This window comes from Hippocampus guttulatus, chromosome 11 (genome assembly GCF_054856545.1).
Source record: "Hippocampus guttulatus isolate MCC_2025c chromosome 11, RoL_Hgut_1.0, whole genome shotgun sequence".
Classification (NCBI taxonomy): Eukaryota; Metazoa; Chordata; class Actinopteri; order Syngnathiformes; family Syngnathidae; genus Hippocampus; species Hippocampus guttulatus.
Window position 1 is genome coordinate 22,452,899 of NC_141271.1, and position 23,198 is coordinate 22,476,096.

At 51.0% G+C, this 23,198-nt stretch overlaps 1 protein-coding gene across 1 annotated transcript in view; it reads left to right on the forward strand.

Annotated features, from left to right (window-relative positions):
* The window catches only part of ttn.1 (titin, tandem duplicate 1), a 127,921-nt gene that overhangs the window by 86,580 nt on the left and 18,143 nt on the right, over positions 1 to 23,198 (forward strand). The window contains exons 161-171 of the mRNA XM_086124434.1: positions 3 to 17,327; positions 17,407 to 17,703; positions 17,914 to 18,501; positions 18,594 to 18,896; positions 18,981 to 19,277; positions 19,375 to 19,662; positions 19,762 to 20,067; positions 20,202 to 20,504; positions 20,581 to 20,886; positions 20,980 to 22,743; positions 22,842 to 23,135. Coding sequence (XP_085980560.1) covers positions 3 to 17,327; positions 17,407 to 17,703; positions 17,914 to 18,501; positions 18,594 to 18,896; positions 18,981 to 19,277; positions 19,375 to 19,662; positions 19,762 to 20,067; positions 20,202 to 20,504; positions 20,581 to 20,886; positions 20,980 to 22,743; positions 22,842 to 23,135 — 22,071 coding nt within the window. The remainder of the gene's footprint in view (positions 1 to 2; positions 17,328 to 17,406; positions 17,704 to 17,913; positions 18,502 to 18,593; positions 18,897 to 18,980; positions 19,278 to 19,374; positions 19,663 to 19,761; positions 20,068 to 20,201; positions 20,505 to 20,580; positions 20,887 to 20,979; positions 22,744 to 22,841; positions 23,136 to 23,198) is intronic.

Consider the following 23,198-nt stretch of genomic DNA (forward strand, 5'->3'; position numbering starts at 1 on the left):
AGATGTTCCTGGACCTCCAGTAAATCCGAGGGTTACAGACACCACCAAGACCACCGCCACTCTTAACTGGGGAAAACCACTGGATAATGGCGGGCTCGATGTCACCGGTTACGTGATCGAGCACAGAAAGGAAGGAACAGAAGACTGGGTCAAGGACACACCATCGTCTGCGCTGAGAATCACAGAGTTTGTTGTTCCTGGCCTTGAAAACGCCAGCAAATACCACTTCAGAATCAGTGCAGTTAATGCTAAGGGCACAGGTGATCCTGCTGAAACGGCGGATCTGGTTGAGGTCGTGGAGCACGCAGCTGAACCCGATTTGGAATTGGACATGGAGCTCAGGAGAACTCTTGTTGTCAGGGCTGGTTGTTCCATTCGCCTCTTTGTGCCCATCAAGGGACGCCCTACGCCGACCGTGACCTGGACCAAGGAGAATGCTCCTGTGCCACGTGCCGTCATCGACAGCACCGAGTCGTTTACAATGCTGATCATTCCCGAAAGTGCAAGGATCGATGGCGGTAAATATGAGCTCACCCTCGAAAACGCTGCTGGAAAGAAGACGGCAAATATTCACGTGAGAGTTTTGGATTCCCCCGGGCCTCCTCTCAACCTAAAAGCAGTCCAAATAGATCAGGAATCAATTGTCCTTCAGTGGGAGATGCCTCTCATTGATGGCGGCGCCAGGATCACAAATTACATTATCGAAAAGAGAGAATCAACTCGCAAGGCTTTTGCCACCGTTGTGACAAACTGTCCCACAACTTCAGTCAAAATCGGCGATCTGGGCGAAGGCTGCGAATACTACTTCAGAGTGTCTGCTGAGAACGAGTTTGGCGTCGGTGAAGCCGTTGAAACTCCCGATCCTATTCGGGCCTCCCAGGCACCAAGTCCTCCAGAAAGCATAATTCCAACTGACATCACCAAGAACTCTGTGAGCCTGGCTTGGACCAAACCCAAGCATGATGGTGGAAGCAGGCTAACGGGATATGTCCTCGAAGCCCAGAAGAGAGGAACTGATCAGTGGGCCCATGTCACAAGCCTCAAGAACATGGACTTCACGGTGAAGAATCTCAATGAGAATGAAGAATACACCTTCCGTGTGATGGCGGTCAACCACTCGGGAAGAAGCGCACCACGCGAGAGCAAGCCGATCCTTGTCAAGGATTCGACCTCCCTGCCGGAGTTTGACCTGCGCGGTGTGTGCCAGTCAACTGTCATTGCTAAAGCTGGAGACAACATCAGGGTTGAAATTCCTGTGATGGGGCGCCCCCGGCCGGCGGTCACCTGGCAGAAGGACGGAAACTCCCTGAGGCTCACCCAGAGGACCAACGTGGAGACGACTGCCGCGACGGTTGTCCTGGCCATCAATGAATGCACCAGAGCAGACAGCGGAGTGTATACCATGACCGGAAGGAACATTGTCGGATCTGTGATCGACAACATCATTGTCAAAGTGCACGATGTTCCGGGCCCACCCAAAGGACCGATCACAATGACTGAAATATCTCGTAACTATTGTATTTTTGCATGGGATGCTCCGGAGAACGACGGCGGTGTTCCAATTACCAATTACGTGGTTGAGAGCAGAGACACCACCACGCAGACTTGGACAGAGCTAACTTCCGTGGCCATTCGTACCACGTTTAAAGCTACTCGCTTAACTACCGGATCAGAGTACCAGTTCAGAGTGAAGGCCAAGAACCGATATGGCGTAGGACCTCCCATAACCTCAGAGTCAGTCGTGGCTGCCTATCCATTCAAAGTTCCTGGACCGCCTGGCACGCCGCATGTCGTGGCGTTCACCAGGGACTCCATAACAATTGGCTGGAATGAACCCGTTTCCGATGGTGGAAATGAAGTCATCGGATACCACGTGGAGAGAAAAGAGCGAAGCAGCATCATGTGGCAAAAAATCAGCAAGGGTCTTGTGAAAGGAAACATACTCAAATCCACCGGGCTTGAAGATGGAGCCGCCTACGAGTTTCGCGTGATGGCAGAAAACATGGCTGGAATTGGCAAGCCCAGCAAAGCCTCCGACGCAATAATGGCCTTGGACCCCGTGGATCCCCCGGGTCAACCTGTGCCTGTTTTTACTGCCAAAAATGTGATCACCATCAAGTGGACAAAGCCAGAGTACGATGGCGGGTTCAAAATCACTGGCTATACGGTGGAGAAGAGAGAACTTCCCGCCGGTCGCTGGATCCGAGCAAACTTCACTAACATAATTGAGACAACGTTCACCGTCAGCGGATTGACTCAAGATGCGGTGTATGAGTTCCGTGTCATGGCCAGAAACTCGGCAGGAGCTGTGAGTGGACCGTCCGAGCCCTCTGACCCCATCACATGCACGGATAACATCGTTGAGCCACGCATCATGGTGGACGCCATCTTTAAGGATGTGGTTTTGCTGAGGGCAGGAGAGTCTTTCAAGCTTGAAGCTGACATTTCGGGTCAACCAACCCCATCCATGGTTTGGACCAAGGATGGGAAAGAGGTTGAGAACACACTGAAACTGGACGTGAAGTTCAATGAAATGGCAACCACACTGAGCAACAAAGACTCTGTCAGATCTGATGGAGGAGAATTTGTTTTGACTGCCACAAACGTCGGTGGCTTTTCCAAGCACATCTTCAGAGTGAAGGTACTGGATAGACCCGGCCCACCATTTGGACCTCTGAGGGTGTCAAATATCACAGCTGACAATTGTTTACTAACTTGGGCGCCGCCGCTAGATGACGGTGGCGGCAAGATTGAAGGATACGTCGTTGAGAAGCGGGAGTCGAGCAGACTTGTTTGGACACATGTTGCTTCAGACCTGCAGGCTACAGAGTATAAAGTGACCAAGCTTCTTCAAGGAAACGAGTACATCTTCAGAGTTATGGCCGTGAACAGATTTGGTCAGGGTGAACCTCTTGAGTCAGAGCCCATTCTTGCTGAGAATCCCTACAAGGTTCCCGATGTGCCTGAGAATCCCCAGGTCACTGCTGTCACCAAAGATTCAATGGTCGTTGTGTGGCAGGTGCCAAAGAGTGATGGTGGAACACCAATCACAAACTACAACATTGAAAGGAAAGACCGGGTAGGCCACCGCTGGGTCAAGTGCAACAAAAGGAAGGTCCAAGATCTGCAATTCAAGGCAACAAGTCTTATTGTTGGACATGAATATGAATTTAGGATCTTTGCGGAGAATGCTGCCGGTCTCAGTGCACCGAGCCTCTCCAGTCCGTTCTACAAGGCCAGCGACAACTTGTACAAACCGGGGCCTCCCTGCAACCCCAGAATCCTGGACACGACCAAGTCATCTATCACCGTGGCCTGGAACAAACCGGCCTATGATGGCGGCTCTGACATCACTGGTTACCTTGTTGAGAACTGTATCCCCTCAGACAAGGAGGAGGAGGAGGAGTGGACAATTGTGACCCCGAAGGAAGGACTCCTTGCCACCTCATTCACAATCGTCAATCTGACTGAGGGTCAGGAGTATAAAATCAACATCTCTGCTGTTAACGGCGAAGGAATTGGCGAACCTGCATCCGTACCTGGCAACGCCAAGGCTGAGGACAGACTCCTCCCCCCAGACCTCGATTTGGACGCAGAACTTTGCAAGGTGGTCACCCTCCGAGCTCGCTGCACACTTAGACTGTTTGTTCCTATCAGAGGCAGACCCGCTCCCCAGGCTAAGTGGACCAAAGAGGATGGCGAACCCGTCGAGAGAGCCACAATTGACACCACCACATCGTACACGTCCCTCGTCATTGGAAATGTCAACAGATTTGACACTGGAAAGTATAACCTGACAGTGGATAACAGCTCTGGCTCGAAGACAGTCACAGTCCAAGTCAGGGTTCTCGACACGCCCAGTGCTCCGCAGAATCTAAAGATTGACGGTGTGACAAATCGGTCCGTCACTCTAACTTGGGACCCACCGGCAAACGACGGGGGGGCTAAGGTGAAGAACTACATTGTTGAAAAGCGTGAGTCCACAAGGAAGGCTTACGCCACAGTCAGCACCATGTGCCATCACACCACCTTTACTGTCGAGCAGCTCCTGGAAGGATGCAACTATTACTTCAGAGTTTTGGCAGAGAACGAATACGGCATTGGCCTGCCTATTGAGACCGGCGAGTCAGTTAAAGTCTCTGAGAAACCCCAGCCTCCAGGCAAAATCAGTCTGAAGGACGTTACGAAGAATAGTGTCACACTCTCGTGGGAAAAGCCAGAGCATGACGGCGGAAGCAGAATCGGCTGTTATGTTGTGGAGGTCCAAGCTAAGGGTGGAGAGAAGTGGACACAGGCTGTGATCGTGAAAGAAACGGAAGCCTCCGTTGGCGGCCTCAATGCAGGTGAAGAATACATGTTCCGCGTCGCAGCGAGAAACGATAAGGGAACAAGTGACCCTCGACAAATAGGCGTGCCTGTCATTGTGAAGGATCTTGTCATTTCACCCGCTGTCAAAATGTTGTTCAGCACATTCAGTGTGTTGGCAGGTGAAGATCTGACAATCGAGGTTCCTTACGTCGCCCGTCCCAAAGCAGCTGTCTCCTGGCTCAAAGATGGACAGCCACTCAAGAGAACAACCAGAGTAAACTTTGGTGCAACAGACGCAATGTTAAACCTAAGCATCAAAGAGGCTTCCAAAGATGACTTTGGACATTATCACGTTACCGTTGGCAACACAGCGGGGGAGTCGACGGCAGACATCAACATTGTTGTGCTGGACAAGCCTGGCCAGCCAGGTGGTCCAGTTCAAGTTGAAGAGGTCACGTCTGACAGCGTGACCATTTCCTGGAGCCCACCAGCGTATGACGGCGGGTGCACAATCAAAAACTACATTGTGGAAAAGAGAGACACGTCCGCAACTCACTGGATGATGGTGTCGCCAAAACTGGCAAGGACCAAAGTCAAAGCAGGCCGATTGAAGACTGGCTCAGAATATCAATTTAGAATCACAGCAGAGAACAGATACGGCAAGGGCCCGGTTCTTCAGTCAGAGGCCATTGTGATTCAGTATCCATACAAGCTTCCAGGACCACCAGGAACACCCTCCATTGCAATGTGCACAAAGGACAGCATGGTGGTGGCATGGAATGAACCTGTCAATGACGGAGGCAGTGCTATCTTGGGCTACCATCTGGAGCGCAAGGAGAGAACCAGCATCCTCTGGGTCAAACTGAACAAATCACTTATTAGGGACCAAACCTTCAAGACCACGGGCCTCGAACCAGGAATGGAGTATGAGTACAGAGTTTATGCCGAAAACATTGTGGGCATCGGCAAAGTCAGCAAAGTGTCAGAAGGTCACGTCGCTAGAGATCCTTGTGACCCTCCAGGTACACCTGAGGCAGCCCGGATTACGAGGGATTCGGTTCACATCACTTGGACAAAGCCAGAGTATGACGGTGGTGCCAAGATCACAGGCTACACAGTGGAGAAGAAGGAGCTTCCTGAAGGCCGGTGGTTGAAGGCTAACTTCACTAATATCCTAGAGACAGAATATGTCGCAACTGGACTCGTGCAGGATCAACAGTATGAGTTCCGCGTTATTGCCAGGAATGCCGCCGGTGTTTTCAGTCTCCCCTCCTATAGCACCGGCCCCATCACAGCCAGGGATGAGATTGAGCCCCCTCGTATCAGCATTGACCCAGAGTACACACAGGCCGTTGTGGTGAAAGCTGGAGACAATTTTAGGATTGACGCAAATGTCCACGGCAAACCTTTGCCCTCCATCACCTGGCTGAAAGGAGAGCAGGAAATAGGAAACACAATCCACAGAGAGATTAAGAACACAGCAACCTATGCCTGTGTCGCTGTCAAGGAAGCTAAACTTTCCGATGGCGGCGCCTATACTCTGCTGCTGAGAAATCCAGGAGGAGAAAAAGCTGTACAGGTGACTGTGGTCATTTTGGATAAACCCGGCGAACCGCAAGGGCCGCTGACTGTCACGGATATCACAAAAGACCAATGCTGTCTTTCATGGAGAGCCCCGATACAAGACGGAGGTAGCAAAATATCTCAATACAGCGTGGAGAGGAGAGAAACCAGCAGACTCATCTGGACGATTGTGGATCCAAAAGTACTGAACACCTTCCACAAGGTCACAAAGCTTCTGGAAGGAAATGAGTACATCTTCAGAGTGCATGCTATCAATGAATTTGGTTGTAGTGCGCCACTTGTATCTGAGCCAGTGATTATTAAAGATCCTTACACAGCCCCTGGATCACCCAAAGGCTTAGAGATTGCAGATGTGAAAAAGGATTCGATGGTGCTCACATGGGAGGCTCCCGATGAGGATGGAGGCAGTCCTATCACCACATATGTTATTGAAAAGCATGACAAAGAAGGTGTACGGTGGATTCGGTGCAACAGGCAAGCCGTGTTAGATTTGACTTTCAAGGTCACAGGGCTGCTGGAAAGCCACAGTTACGAATTTAGGGTTGCAGCAGAGAATTCCGTGGGTGTCGGAGAGCCGACTTCACCAACGGTATACTACAAAGCCCTTGATCCTGTCTTCAGGCCCGGCCCGCCACAGAACCCCAGAGTTATCGACACAACCAAATCTTCAGTATTTCTGTCATGGAGCAAGCCTCTGTTTGACGGTGGCTCAGAGATCCAGGGATACATCGTGGAGTGCTGCGCCTCCACAGGGCAAGTCGCAGCCGCCGAGGCGCAGATTGACGCTCCGACTGCAGAGGTGCCTGGCCCGGATGCACCTGCAGAGGATTGGCTTATGTGCACGCCACCAACAGGTGTCAGAAAGACCAAGTTTGAGGTTTTAAACCTGAAAGAAAATCAAGCTTATAAATTTAGAGTGTGCGCTAGCAACAAGGTTGGGATTGGCGAACATGCCGATGTTGCCGGAGCAGTTGTTACCCAGGACAGAGCAGATGAACCGGACCTTGACATTGACCCGGAACTGAGAAAGATTGTGACAATTAAGGCCGGACTTTCACTGAGACTCTTTATTCCAATCAAGGGAAGACCCACTCCAAGCATTAAGTGGGACAAAGACGATGCTCCACTTCAGGAGAAGGCTCAAGTTGAAGTGACCAGCAGTTATACGGCCCTCGTGATTGACCAGATGAACAGAGCCGATAGTGGGAAATACACAATCACTGCCGAGAATTCTAGTGGAACCAAATCTGCATTTGTTGTCGTTCGGGTTCTCGACACACCGAGCGCGCCTGGAAATCTGACCGTGAAAGAAATTACAAGCCAGTCCGTGACCCTCGCTTGGGAAGTACCTCTTATGGACGGTGGATCCAAAATCAAAAACTACATTGTGGAAAAGAGAGAGAGCACCCGCAAAACGTATGCTGCCGTGGTAACAAATTGCCATGCTCTGTCGTGGAAGATTGAGCCACTCCAGGAGGGTTGCAGTTATTACTTCAGAGTTCTTGCAGAGAATGCATATGGTATTGGTCTGCCCGCCGTGACTGTTGACCCCCTCAAGGTCTCGGAGGTGCCGCAGGCTCCCAGGAGCTTGACTGTTAGAGATCAAACAAATACAAGCATCTCTTTGGCCTGGGAAAGTCCAGAATATGACGGCGGAAGCAGAGTCATCCAGTACTTGCTTGAGGTACAGCTTAAGGGCCAAGAGAAGTGGTCTGGGGTTAACACATACAAAACAATGGAGGCAACCGTTTCCAATCTCAACCCAGGGGAGGAATACTTGTTCCGGGTTTTCGCACTAAATGACAAGGGCAAAAGTGACCCCAGAGTCCTCTCTGGCCACGTCATTGCAAAGAACTTGACGTTTGAGCCCGATGTTCGGCCTACTTTTAGCAGCTACAGCGTCCATGTCGGTAAAGATCTAAAAATTGAAGTGCCGATCTTTGGACGCCCCAAACCGGCACTGGCTTGGACGAAAGATGGAGCACCTTTGAAGTTCACGACCAGAGTGAACACCCACAGCACTCAGGCTCATGCAAGTCTGAGCATTAAGGAGGCAGCAGGTGACGACGGAGGCATGTACTGCGTCAGTGCCGCTAACTCTGCTGGAAAGAAAGAAGCCACCATTGAGGTCATAGTACTTGACAAGCCTGGCGCCCCGTCTGGCCCAGTGAGATTTGATGAGATTACAACGAGTAGTGTGACCATTTCATGGGATCCACCAAAACACAATGGTGGTTGTCAGATTTCAAACTATATTGTGCAAAAAAGAGAGACCGTTACAACAACATGGGAAAATGTCAATAACAACTGTGCCAGAACCACAATCAAAGTGCCCAGGTTGAAGACTGGAGCCGAGTACCAGTTCAGGATCATTGCTCAAAATCGGTACGGAAAGAGTCATGGCCTCGATTCGTCTTCTGTTGTTGCTCAGTACCCATACAGAGAACCTGGCCCGCCGGGCACGCCATTCATCTCTTCTCTCTCAAGAGATCACCAGATGGTGGAGTGGCACGAGCCCATCTCGGACGGGGGCAGTCCGGTCCTCGGCTACCATCTCGAAAGAAAGGAGAGGAATAGTATTTTGTGGGTCAAAATTAACAAGACACTCATTCATGAGACGAGTTACAAGAGCCACCCCTTAGAGGAAGCCACCGAGTATGAATACCGGGTGTCCGCTGAAAATATCGTGGGCATCGGACGGTGGAGTAAGGTTTCAGAGGGTTGCGTGGCCAGAGACCCGTGCGATCCTCCCGGTACACCGGAAGCTATCCACGTGACCAAAGATGCCATTACGATCCAGTGGACTAAACCGGAATATGATGGTGGCAGTCATATAACCGGCTACCTTGTGGAAAGGCGTGACTTGCCAGAAGGCCGTTGGGTCAAGGCAAACTTCACCAATGTGATTGAGACCCAGTTCACTGCCACTGGCCTCACGGAAAATTCAAAATATGACTTCAGAGTCGTGGCCAAAAATGCCGTCGGCACTGTCAGCAAGCCATCGTTCAACAGCGGGCCAATCGCTGCGAGCGACAGCATTGAGGCTCCTCAGTTCTCCGTTGACCCTGCATTCACGAAGACCATTGTCATCAATGCTGGGGAGACGTTGAAACTGGACGCAGATGTTCGTGGGAAACCACCGCCGGCAATGCAGTGGTTCAAGGATGACGCTCCACTCGAAAATACGCTCAGGCTTGACTTAAGAAATACAGAAACTCATGCACTCATAGTCATTAAGGACTCTACGAGAGCCGACAGTGGAATGTACGCACTCCAGCTAATCAACGAGGCAGGCGCGGAAACTGTGCCTTTCAAAGTGTTGGTCTTGGACAAACCGAGCCCCTGTGAGGGACCCCTTCACGTAGCTGGCGTAGCCGAGGATAGATGCTCGTTAGTGTGGCGTGCTCCTTTACACGATGGGGGGAATCCCATCACGCATTACATCATTGAAAGAAGAGAGACCAGCCGTCTGGCTTGGACTGTTGTTTCTTCCAGCTGCACCACCACGTGCTACAAAGTCACCAACTTGTTGGAAGGTAACGAGTACATGTTCCGTGTTATGGCGGTCAACAATTATGGCACGAGCAGCCCTTTGGAGTCTGGTGCAGTCATCATGAAGACACCGTTTGTTGTTCCTGGCCCACCTCACATTGAGGACGTAACCAACATTACCCATGACGGCATGACTGTCACTTGGACTGCCCCGGAGTCTGATGGTGGCAGTGAAATGACTAATTATGTTGTTGAAAAGAAGGATAGAGCGGGAATTAAGTGGACCAGATGCAACAGACAGAAAGTCACTGACCTTTCCTTCAGAGTGACAGGCCTAACCACCGGCCATGAGTACGAGTTCAGAGTGGCTGCTGAGAATGTCGTCGGCTTCGGAGAGCCCAGTCTACCGAGCTCGTACTGTAAGGCTTGCGATCCTAAATACAAACCTGGGTGCCCTGCATACGTCAACGTCGTTGACTCCACACAGAGCTCAATCACGGTGTCGTGGGGCAAGCCATTGTCTGACGGTGGCAGCGCCATTCTGGGATATATTGTTGAAGTCTGCAAGGCTGAGCAAGAAGAATGGACCATGGTTACTCCCCCCACCGGCTTGCGTGTTAACAAATATGAGATCCCCAAGCTGACAGAGAGTCAGGAATATAAGATCCAGGTGTGCGCTCTGAACAAACTTGGAGTTGGTGAGCCAGCCGTTCTTGCAGGAACCGCGAAACCAGAGGAACGGCGTGACCCACCGCAGATCCACTTGGATTCTGAGCTGCGGAAGGGAATATCCGTGAAGGCCGGGGGATCGGTTCGGATCCATATCCCATTCAAGGGCAGACCAACGCCTGAGATTAAGTGGCTTAAGGATGAAACAAACCTAACCGAAAAGGCATTGGTTGAAAAGGGTCTTGTCTTCACGCAGCTGTCCATTGACTCTTGTGACAGATGCGATTCAGGAAAATACACTCTGACCCTGACCAATAGCAGTGGGTCCGTGTCAGAGTTTGTTACTGTTAAAGTCCTTGATACGCCTGGACCCCCGCAAAACCTTGTAGTGAAAGACATCAAGAAGGACTCGATCACCCTTGGTTGGGATGCACCTCTAATCGATGGAGGTTCTAAAATTAAGAACTATGTCATTGACAAGCGTGAATCAACCCGGAAGGCATATGCAAATGTCTCGACCAAATGTACGACGACAACATTCAAGGTTGGGAACTTGATCGAGGGTGCCCTGTATTACTTCAGAGTCATGGCTGAGAATGAATATGGTGTCGGCCAGGCAAATGAAACCAAGACGGCTTCAAAGGCGTCCGAGGTACCGCTCCCTGTCGGGAACGTCTCCCTGGTCGACGTCACCAAAGCCAGCGTGTCACTGGCCTGGGAAAAACCTGAGCATGACGGAGGTAGCAGGATTGCTGGCTACCTCATTGAGATGCAGGCCAAGGGGACAGATAAGTGGGGTGTTGCTACAAACACAAAGACATGCGAGGGCACTGTCACAGGCCTCACAAGCGGCATGGAATACCTGCTCCGTGTTATTGCTTACAACGAGAAGGGAAAGAGTGAGCCCAAGGCACTTGTGGCACCCGTTGTTGCCAGCGACATGACCTTGGATCCAAGCATTCAAATGCAGTTCAACACTTACAGCGTGTTAGCAGGAAAAGATCTGACCTTGGCATTTCCTGTGCTTGGCAGGCCCAAACCTAGAGTCACCTGGACAAAGGATGGTCAGGTTCTGAAGGTGACCTCCAGAGTCAACATCGTGAACACTCTTACAACAACCGGTATTCAGATAACTGAAGCGTGCAAGGAGGATTTTGGAAAGTACTCTATTACAGCAAGCAACGCAGTGGGCACATTTATTGCTCACATGGACATAATTATTCTTGATAAGCCAGGTCCGCCAAGTGGTCCACTGAAAGTTGTTGAGGTGAGTAACACCTTTGTCCACCTCTCATGGGAGCCCCCAGAGTACAAGGGTGGATGCCAGGTGAAGCATTATATCATAGAAAAGCGAGAGACCACTGGCAATACGTGGCAGCCGGTCACCACACAGCTAGCTAGGACAGCTTTCAAAGTGACCAAGTTGAAAACAGGTGCAGAATACCAGTTCAGGGTCATGGCTGAAAACCGATACGGAAAAGGCCCTCCTCTGGACTCCAAGGCGATTGTTATACAGTACCCATATAAACCACCAGGCCCCCCCGGGACACCGCACGTCAAATCTGCAACCAAGGACATGATGCTCATCGAATGGAATGAGCCCGTCATCGACGGGGGAAGTGCTGTGATCGGATACCACGTAGAGAGCAAAGAGAGGACCAGTATCCTGTGGAACAAACTGAACAAGACACTCATCGCCGATACTCAGTTCAAGATCTGTAATCTGGAAGAAGGAATTGGATACGAGTTCCGAGTTTATGCTGAAAATATTGTGGCCGTCGGCAGATGCAGTAAAGCCTCAGAGTCCTTTGTCGCTCGTGATCCATGTGACCCGCCTGGTGCTCCAGAGGCTGTCACTATTTCTAAAACCTTCATAAAGATCAGGTGGACAAAGCCTCAGTATGATGGCGGCAGCAAAGTCAATGGCTATATTGTTGAAAAGAGAGACCTTGCCTCCCCTGATAGGCGTTGGGTCAGAGAAAACTTTACAAACATCATGGAGACTGAGTATGACATCAGCGGTCTGACAGAAAACGAGCAATATGAATTCCGGGTTATTGCCAGAAATGCAGCCGGCGTCTTCAGCCAGCCCTCTGACAGCTCTGGACCTATAACCGCGACTGATGAAATTGAGCCACCGAGGGCCTCGATGGACCCCAAGTACAAGGATGTTATTGTTGTCAATGCTGGAGAGCATTTAACTCTTGAGGCCGACATCCACGGAAAACCAATTCCTGATGTGGTCTGGCTCAAGGAAGGCAAGGAAATGGACAGAGCTCTGCGCATTGAAGTGAAAAACACTACCAAATGTGCTGCCATGACTATTAAGGATGTGACCAAATTGGACAGTGGGCACTATGAACTTGTGCTCAAAAACCCGGGTGGCACAAAAACCTTCCCCATCACAGTCAAAGTCCTTGACAAACCGGGAAAACCCACAGGACCCTTGAAGGTGACAGGAATCATGGCGGACAGATGTACCCTCGCCTGGTCTGAGCCATCCCTGGATGGTGGTGCTAACATAACTCACTATATCCTGGAGAAGCGAGAGACCAGCAGTCTATCCTGGACAGTGGCTGCCGCCAATATTCAGAGTCTCTATTACAAGCTAACAAACCTTCTCGCAGGGAACGAATACATTTTGAGAGTCAAGGCTGTTAACAAGTATGGCGTTGGTGATAGTCTTGAGAGCGAGCCCATTGTCGCACGCAATCCCTACAAACCGCCTTGCGCTCCGGGAACACCAGAGGCAAGTGGGATCACAAAAGATTCGATAGTTCTGTCGTGGTCGGCTCCAGAACAGACCGGTGGGGCAGACATAGCAGGCTATCACCTAGAGAAACGTGACAAGGACAGTGTCCGGTGGACAAAGTGCAACAGGCAAAAACTGATAGACACTCACTTCACAGTGACGGGACTGATGGCTGATCACTTTTATGAGTTCCGCGTTGCAGCTGAGAACGAGGCTGGAATTGGAGACTTCAGTGAACTGTCCCTACTTTACAGAGCCTGCGATGCCACAAAACCCCCAGGGCCCCCACACCATCCCAAGGTGACAGACTACACAAAATCCTCCGTCTCACTTTCCTGGGGCAAGCCTGACTTTGATGGTGGCGCCTATATCAAGGGCTACATAGTGGAAATGCGAGAGCATACACCAGTTCCAGAATCAAAAGAGGAAGTAGAATTTGCCCCGGCAGTGGACACACCGGTCGAAAAAGAGTGGGCCGTATGCACGCCACCCGCTGGCATTCAGGCTACTAAACTGACTGTCACGGACCTAAAAGAATCTGAAGAATATCAGTTCCGTGTCTGCGCCATAAACTCAGAGGGAGTGGGCGAGGCCGCTTACGTCCACGGCACGGTGGTTGCTGTGGACAGGGTCGAAGCACCGGAGATTGAACTTGATGCTGATCTCAGAAAGGTGGTGTCTGTACGTGCTGGTGGTACATTGCGTCTGTTTGTCCCCATCAGAGGAAGGCCAGAGCCGTCTGTGAAATGGGAAAAAATTGACGGTACTCTCACAGGTCGGGCCGTAATTGACACCACCAGCTCATACACCATGGTTGTGATTGACAATGTGAACCGGTGGGACAGTGGTAAATACTCGCTCACCTTGGAGAACAGCAGTGGCTCAAAGTCTGCCGTTGTCTCCGTGAGAATTTTGGATACGCCAAGTGCACCGCAGAACTTCACAGTGAAGGATCTCAAAAAGGATTCGGTAAGGCTTGCCTGGGAGACGCCACTCACCGACGGTGGGTCTAAAATCACCAACTATATCGTTGAGAAGAGGGAGTCTGTCCGTAAGGCCTACACGACTGTCACCAGCAACTGCACAGCCAACACATTCCTGATCAAAGAGTTGCCAGAGGGTGGCATTTTCTACTTCAGGGTTTGTGCCGTGAATGAGTACGGCCAAGGAGTGATGGTTGAAACCAAAGAAATTAAAGTGGCTGAGGTACCCCTGCCACCAAGCAATTTAACCGTGGTTGATGTGACGAAAAGCAGTGTTTCACTCTCATGGGACAAACCCGCACACGATGGTGGCAGTAAGGTCATCTGCTACAACGTGGAATTCAAGCCCAAGACTGGTGAAAAATGGGGCACGGCCAGCACAGTCAAGGTGAGAGAGGCAACTATTCCTAACCTGACTCCCAACGAAACCTATCTGTTCAGAGTTGTGGCAATCAACGAGAAGGGAAAGAGTGAGCCGAAGGAGCTCGGTTTGCCCGTGGTCGCAAAGGATGTGGCGATTGAGCCATCGGTCAACTTGTTATTCACAACATACAGCGTAAAGGCCGGAGATGAACTGGCCATCGAAGTTCCATTGAGAGGCAGGCCTAAGCCTGTCGTCTCATGGAAGAGGGACGGTCTTCCTGTGAAGCAAACCCCTTCGGTTACAATCTTAAACACGGCGACCTCATCCAAGATTCTCATTAAACAGGCTGCCAGGGAGCATGTCGGAAAGTATGAGATCACCCTGGCCAATACTGCCGGAACAGTCACCTCGCAACTCGGCGTAGTTGTCCTGGATAAGCCGAGTCCGCCGACAAGCATTCGGGTGGAGGCCGTGACCTCTGACACCATCACGCTTTCCTGGTCTCCACCAGATTACGATGGCGGCTGCTCCATCAGCAACTATATCGTCGAGAAGAGAGATACCACCACGCAAGAGTGGCAAATGGCTGCAAGCAGTGTAGCCAGAACCGCTTACAAGGCCAGCCGCCTGACGCACGGGGCGGAATACCAATTCCGCATCTATGCAGTCAACCGCTACGGAAAGAGCGCGCATTTGGATTCTCCCGCAATTACAGCGCAATACGACTTTAAGCAACCCGGACCCCCTTCTACACCAGCAGTTAAGATTGCTACCAAGTCTTATATGGTGGTGACCTGGAACGAGCCTGTCAATGACGGGGGAAGTTCTGTTCTTGGCTATCACCTCGAGCGGAAGGAGCGCGCCAGCATTCTCTGGACCAAGTTGAACCGAGGGATGATCAAGGATACCGAATACAAAGTCAGTGGAATAGACGATGGTGTGCTGTATGAATATCGCGTCTATGCTGAAAATGTCGCTGGCATCGGTAAATGCAGTAAGCCCTCCGAAGCTGTAGCGGCGAGAGATCCGTGCGATCCTCCGGGAACCCCCGTTGTCACCGCTGTGAGCAGAACATCTGTGTCCTTGTCTTGGGACAAACCAGAGTATGACGGAGGTGCCAAGGTTTCCGGGTACATCATTGAACACCGGGATCTTCCAGAAGGTCGCTGGACAAGGTGCAATTTCACCAATGTGCCTGAGACTCACTACCAGGTGACGGGCCTGACAGAGGACAGCCAATATGACTTCCGTGTTATCGCCAAGAACGCAGTGGGATTGTTCAGTGAACCCTCCGAAAACACTGGCCCCATCACAGTCAAGGACGATGTGGAGCTGCCGCGGATTATGATGGATGTCAAATACAGAGAAACAGTATTTGTGAAGGCAGGAGAAACTTTGAAAATTCATGCTGACATCGGAGGCCGCCCTGCACCCGTCATTGCCTGGAGCAAAGACGCCAGCGAGATTGTGCTCAGAGCCAGAATCCAGGTCACTTCGACGGATACCAGTACCTCGGTGATTGTGAAAGACTGTGTCAGAAGAGATTCAGGCCAATACTTACTCACGCTACAGAACATTGCTGGGACAGTTAGCATGCCAATCAATTGTGTAATCCTGGATAAATCAGGCCCCCCGGCGGGACCTCTACAGATTACAGGTCTCACGGCTGAGGAATGCACTCTGTCATGGGGTCCACCTCAGGAGCCAGGTGGTGCTGAGATCACACACTATGTTGTTGAGAAGCGCGAGACTAGCCGCTTGGCCTGGACACTAGTGAAGGACAACGTCACCAAAACCTACTTTACCGTCAGAAGACTGCTGAAGGGCAATGAATACACCTTCCGGGTTTTGGCCATTAACAAGCATGGAAGCGGTGAGGCTTTGGAGAGTGAGCCTGTCAAGATCACCGACCCGTACACTTTTGCCACAGCTCCCCTCAACGTTGACGTCACCGACATTACTGGAGACTCAATGACCCTCACGTGGTGCAAACCGATGAGTGACGGATGCAGTCCCATCACTGGCTACGTGATTGAGCGCCGGGAGAAGACTGGCATGCACTGGATCCGTGTCAATCGAGATGCAGTCGCCAAATGTACAACAGTCGCGACCAAACTGCGTCAGGGGTGCGAGTATGACTTCAGGGTCTATGCTGAAAATGCCGCTGGGCTGAGCCCTCCGAGTGAAACCTCTGCTTCATTTAGAGCGGTCGATCCTCTGGCCGTTCCTGTTTCTCCGTCCAAGCCAAAGATTGTGAATTCAACCAAGGACAGTGTGTCCATTGCTTGGAAACCACCTAGTGACAATGGAGGCGCTCCCATTCTTGGATATAGTGTAGAATACAGGTCCCACGCTCACAAACCAGTACCAGTGGTGGCGGAAGATGACGGGGAATATGACGACGGGGAAAAGGAGGAACCAGAGTCACCAGAAGAACTGCAGAGATGGGTTGAAGCCATTTCGCTTACTAAAAGCTTGGAGTTCACAGTCGGTGGACTCAAATCTGAGACGGAATATGAATTCTGTGTTCAAGCCATAAATAAAGTGGGTAGAAGTCCCCGCAGCCGCTGTTCTGATGTGGCTTTGGCAGTGGAAAGAACTGCAGAGCCCACATTTAATGTGGACATCGAGATGCGCAAAGTCCTTGTGGTTCAGTGTGGCACAGCCTTTACCCTCAACGTTCCATTCAAAGGTAAACCCCTTCCCTCGGTGGAGTGGGCCAAGGAGGGCACAGATCTAAAGGTCAGAGGAACAATTGATTCAACAAACTCCAGCACTTCACTGACTGTCGAAAAGTCAACAAGAAATGACTCGGGGGAATATTGTGTCAGTATTGAATCCCCGTTAGGAAAAGCAACATTACCCTTAGTTGTCAAGGTGCTTGACTCTCCCGGACCCCCAGTCAATGTCAAGGTTTCGGCAGTAACCAGGGACTCCGCGACCCTCGCTTGGGAAGCTCCTGAGAACGATGGTGGCGATGCAGTGAAGGCCTACCACGTTGAAAAGCGCGAGGCCAGTAAAAAGGCCTGGGTCTCTGTCACAACGAACTGCCATGCTTTGACGTACAAAGTGGAAGATCTGCTGGAAGGAGCCGTCTATTACTTTAGAGTCCTCGGAGAGAACGAACATGGATTGGGAGTACCGCAGGAGGTGAAAGCTGGCACAAAAATAACAGGTATTCAGTCAGGTCACTTTTCACTTCACGATGTGCGCAAACTCTAAGCTCTTTTCAATGATCCGCTTTTGTGTCGCAGAGGTGCCAAGCATCCCCACGAAACTCGGAGTCGCAAACGTCACAAAAGACAGCGTGACAATTGCCTGGACACGTCCCGAGTATGACGGTGGCAGTCGAGTGAAGGGTTACCTCATCGATGCTCTGGAGAAGGGCATGACCAAATGGGTCAAGTGCGCTACAGTGAAGTCCACGAGCCACACTATAAAAAGCCTGAGAGAAGGCGCCGAGTACTTCTTCAGAGTGCGAGCTGAGAACCACGCTGGACTAAGTGAACCAAAAGAGATGATTGTGCCAGTTATCGTCAAGGAAGTTCATGGTAAGTTATCTTATGTCTCTGTGAATGTCGAAAATGTTTTGCAATCTACAGCAAACCATGGTGCGGCAATCAGTGCAACTCTATATTGTGAATGCACACGTGACGCCAAGTCCTGGCTGTTAAAAAAGGACCGCACTTTTGCTTTCCACATTCCGTTTTCTTGAAGTTTGCCTTGCATTGCTCATCCAAGTCTTGCTTGAATTTCAACAGAAGCTCCTGAGTTTGATTTGAAGAACTACCCCAAGAACACGGTTTACGTCAGAGCTGGATCCAACCTGACCTTTGACCTACCACTTACTGGCAGGCCAATGCCTAAAGTGACTCTGTCCAAGAACAATGTTGTCATCAAGGGATCCAAAAGACTACTGACCGAAGTCACTCCCGACAGCTTAACGATCACCCTGAATGAAAGCGTGGCAAGTGACGCTGGAAAATACGAAGTAACCGCCTCAAACCCCGGTGGTGCCACCAAGATCTACATGAACTTCATTGTACTGGATAGACCTGGACCCCCTGTTGGACCTGTGGAGATCGGGGAGGTTGGAGAAACTACAGTGCACTTGAAATGGGCTGCGCCAGCGTATGATGGTGGCAGTCCCGTGACCAATTATGTCCTCCTGAAACGGGAAACTAGCACTCCTGCCTGGACAGAGGTGTCAACTAACATTGCAAGAAGCGAAATCAAGGCAACGAAACTGACCAAAGGGGAGGAATATCAGTTCAGAATTAAGGCTCAGAACCGCTACGGTGTCAGCGACCACATTGACAGCAAGCCAGTTACGATCAAGCTTCCATTCAGTAAGTCAACGGGGCTTAGAAGATGACTTACCCTTGACCAATTCACATTTTCAAATGCGCCATTAACTCAAATTCTATCGTTTTAATTCCAGCCTTCCCCGGACCTCCGTCCACCCCTTGGGTTAGTTTTGTGTGTAGAGATAACTTGACTGTCTGCTGGAACGAACCGGTCAGCGACGGCGGCAATCCCGTGACCGGATACCACCTTCAGATGAAGGAACGGAGCAGCATCCTCTGGCAAAAGATCAATAAAACAGCAATACCAGGAAACCAGTTACGGGTCACCAACATCTGCCCAGGTCTCATCTACGAGTTTAAGGTGGCAGCTGAAAATGCCGCCGGCATCGGAAAGATGAGCAAGACGTCCGAAGAGGTGCTGGCTATTGACGCGTGTGGTGAGTAGTACTTCTCGTTCATATAGTTGGGGCTTCTGTTTGCCCGTGGCATAATCTGGTGCCCTTCTGACTTGCCCACAACAGAGCCACCCGCAAACGTCCACGTCACCGAAGTCACAAAGAACTCAGTCAGCCTCTCCTGGCAGAGGCCACCATACGACGGCGGCAGCAAGATCACCGGCTACAGTGTGGAAAGGAGGGACGCAGCCAGTGGCAGATGGGTGAAGGCCAACTTCACCAATATCCTGGAGATGGCCTTCACAGTGTCTGGGCTGAACCAGGACGAGTCTTACGAGTTCAGGGTGTTTGCAAAGAATTCCGTGGGCTCTGTCAGTAACCCTTCTCTGATTGCTGGCCCGGTCACTTGTATTGATGCACATGGTGAGCGCTCATGTTCATTCCTTCTTCGGCCAGTGTCATTGGACGTGTGGAGAAACACGCAAGGCATTGTGAACGTTGTCAATACTTTGTTGTGCAGGTGCTCCAGCCATTGACCTTCCTCCAGAGTATCTGGATGTGGTTCAGTACAAAGCTGGAACTTCAGTTAAAATCAGAGTGGGAATCATCGCCAAACCGCAGCCAAGGATTGAGTGGCTCAAAAATGGAAAGGAGCTTGTCACTTCTTCTTCCTTGTGTGTGGAAAACACAACCGATTCGGCAGCCATCCTGATCAAGGATGCGACCCGCCAACACACCGGCTCGTATGAGATCAAGATAAAAAACAGCTTGGGCTCAGCAACTGCCTCTATTGCGGTTGAAATCCTCGGTATTCTGACAACATTGCTCCTTTTCTCGCGTTTGAAAAGTTTCCTCTCCTCCTTCAGTTCGTTTTGCTAAATGACGGTCCCTTTTCATCTCTCCTTAGACAAACCCGGACCCCCAGCCGGCAGCATCAACTTTAACCTGATTACAGCCGACAGAATCACCTTCCGCTGGGAGCCTGTCTGTGAGGCCGACCAGGGCGGTTCCAAAGTGACGCACTACATCGTCGAGAGGCGTGAAACCAGCAGAGTGGTCTGGTCGACAGTCTCGGAGCGGCATGAGCAGACGTACATCTCCGTTGGCAAACTGGTGCGAGGAAATGAATACGTGTTCCGGGTCATGGCCGTGAACAAGTACGGCGTGGGAGAGCCACTGGAGTCGGAGGCTGTCGTTGCCAAGAATGCTTTTGGTAAGCTTTGGAATGCAGGCCTGTTTTCACTGTCGGTTTCACAGTTGAGCAAGAGTTATCTTTGATCTTCTCCTGTCACCAATCGTAAGAAACACAAAGGGATCACACATCTGCTCTTTCTGCGTTTTCATCAGTCACTCCGGGACAGCCACATACGCCTGAGGTGAACATCATCACTAAAACCACCATGGTGGTGGAATGGGAAAGCCCAGGCGTGGACGGGGGGAGCACGGTTACCGGCTACTACTTGGAGAGGCGCGACAAAAAGAGTTTGCGCTGGATCCGTGTTTACAAAGACCCCATTCGTGACAACAAACAGACTGTCTATCATCTGACCGAAGGAAATGATTACCAGTATCGCGTCTGTGCCATCAACCAAGCTGGAGAAGGGCCCTTCTCTGATGTATCCGACTTCTATCGGGCCGTAGATCCTGTTGGTAAGTGATCAAAGAGACCGGCTTCCAAAAAGAGAATCAAAGACCACCTGTGCCGACTGTGCCATTTGACGCGCAGATGCTCCAGACGAGCCTTGCAAGCTGAAGGTGATGGATTCTACAAAGACCTCGATCACATTGGGCTGGTCCAAGCCAGAGTGCGACGGAGGCAGCGAGGTGACCAGCTACATGGTGGAGAAACTTGTGGAGGGAGAGGAAGATTGGGCGATGGTTACCTCAAAGGGAGAGGTCAAGATGACTGAATATACTGTACATGACTTAAAGCCGGACGTTAATTACTTTTTCCGAGTTTCTGCTGTCAACTGCGCTGGCCGTGGGGAACCTCTGGAGATGACCGAGCCCGTACAGGCCAAAGATATCCTGGGTAAGTGACTTTGCAGACTTGAGAAATTTCTTCTTCCTCTTCTTCTTGTTTTCGTTTTTTTTTTAATAAATGAAAATGATATCATTTTCACAGAGGAGGCCCAGATCGACTCCGACGTAGCCATGAGAACTCACTACATTGTGAAGGCTGGCAAGGATGTGGAGCTCTCTGTTCCTTTGAAGGGTCGACCGTCTCCCGATGCTTACTGGAGCAAAGGAGACGTATGCATTGACAACAATCCCTCTTACGAATTTCACCACTCCGACACGACCACGGTCCTTGTTATGCGTGAGGTCACCAAGCTCGACACTGGAAAATATACTGTCAAGATTGAGAACGGTGTAGGAGAGCCCAAGACACTAACCTTGTCCGTGAAGGTCCAGGACTCTCCAGCTCAGTGCAGGAACCTGACACTGAAAGACGTAGTCCGTGGAAAAGTCACTCTTTGCTGGGAGGCGCCGCTCCTCGATGGCGGCGCTGAAATCACCAACTACATTGTTGAGAAGAAGGACTCTTCCAAGAGATCATACTCTGCAGTCACAAGCAAATGCACCGACACGACTTGTACCATTGAAGATCTCTCTGAAAAGACCTCCTTCTATTTCCGTGTACTCGCGGAGAATGAGAATGGTGTCGGAGAACCATGCGAAACACTTGAACCAGTGAAGGCTACGGAGACTCCCGGACCGGTCAAAGACGTTTCTATGAAGGATTCCTCAAAGACATCAGTCACGCTGCAGTGGGCCAAGCCCGATTACGATGGCGGCAGCATCATCTCCGACTACATCATTGAAAAGAAAGTCGCAGATGAGGACTGGGCACTGGGAGGAATGAGCCGACTCTGCGAGTTTGAGGTCAAACAACTGAAGCAGCACTCCGAGGTGCTCTTCAGAGTGGCTGCTCGAAATGAGAAGGGGCAGGGTGACTTTGTGAAAATCGGGCCAATCAAGGTCATTGACTATGTCATAACACCGGAAGCAAGCCTTGCAGACTACCCTGATGGAAGAATCTGTGTTCGCTTGGGTCACAATGTCCATATTGAGCTGCCATACAGAGGTAAACCCAAACCGTCGGTGTCGTGGCTGAAGGACAACCTTCCTCTGAAGGAAAGCAATCAACTCCGCTTCAAGAAGACAGACAACAAAGCCACGCTGATGATAAAGAACGTGAAGAAAGAGAATGAGGGTAAATTCACACTTACTCTCGACAACCAAATCAACCGAAAGTCCTTCCACATCCACGTCATTACCCTCGGACCCCCATCGAAGCCCCTCGGACCCATCCGCCTGGATGAAGTGAGAGCGGAAAGCATCGTGATCTCCTGGGATGAGCCCAACGATGATGGCGGTGGAGACATCGACTGCTATACTGTAGAGAAGCGCGACACCTCTCAGCCCGACTGGAAGATGGCGTGTTCCAGGGTGGATGGAACTCAGTTCAAAGTGCCCAACCTGGTCAAGGGTGTCCAATACCAGTTCAGAGTGTGTGCTGAGAACAGGTATGGAGTCAGTGAACCCCTGGTTTCACAGATGGTAATTGCCAAGCACCAGTTCAGACCCCCGGGCCCACCAGGCCGGCCCGTTGTGTATAACGTCACCAATGACGGCATGACAATCCAGTGGGAGAAGCCTATTTATGACGGCGGCACCCCCATCCAGGGCTTCCATGTGGAGAAGAGGGAAAAAAACAGCGTCATGTGGCAGAAGGTGAACGCGGTGCTCATCAGAGAAACCGATTACAGGGTCCTGGGTCTCATTGAAGGCCTTGAGTACTCGTTCAGAGTGTACGCACAGAATGATGCCGGCTGCAGCCGAATGAGTGATGAGAGCAAGCCCATCATGGCCGTCAGCCCTGTCGGTGAGTTCCAAGAGCAGGCCCAGGAGCAGGCTCACACACAGTGAAGAATCTCTTCACGAGCTCTTTTGCGAGACAAATGATGAACTTCTGTCTTTCAGATCCTCCGGGCCAGCCTGACTACACTGACGTGACCAGTGACTCGATCACGCTCAAGTGGGATGCGCCCAAACGTGACGGCGGTAGCAAGATTACCGGCTACAACATTGAGAAACGTCAGGGCCAGGGTCGTTGGTTCAAGGCCAACTTGACTGATGTGCAGGACTGCCAGCACACTGTGACGGGCTTGACGATGAATGAGCGCTACGAGTTCAGGGTGATTGCCAGAAATGCCATTGGAGTCGTCAGTCCCCCGTCCAACTCGTCCGGTTTGATTGTCGTCCGAAGTGAGAATGGTAAGCGAAGATAAGACGGCGGGAGCGATAAAACGACCATTTGATTTCTCATCCACTCAACTG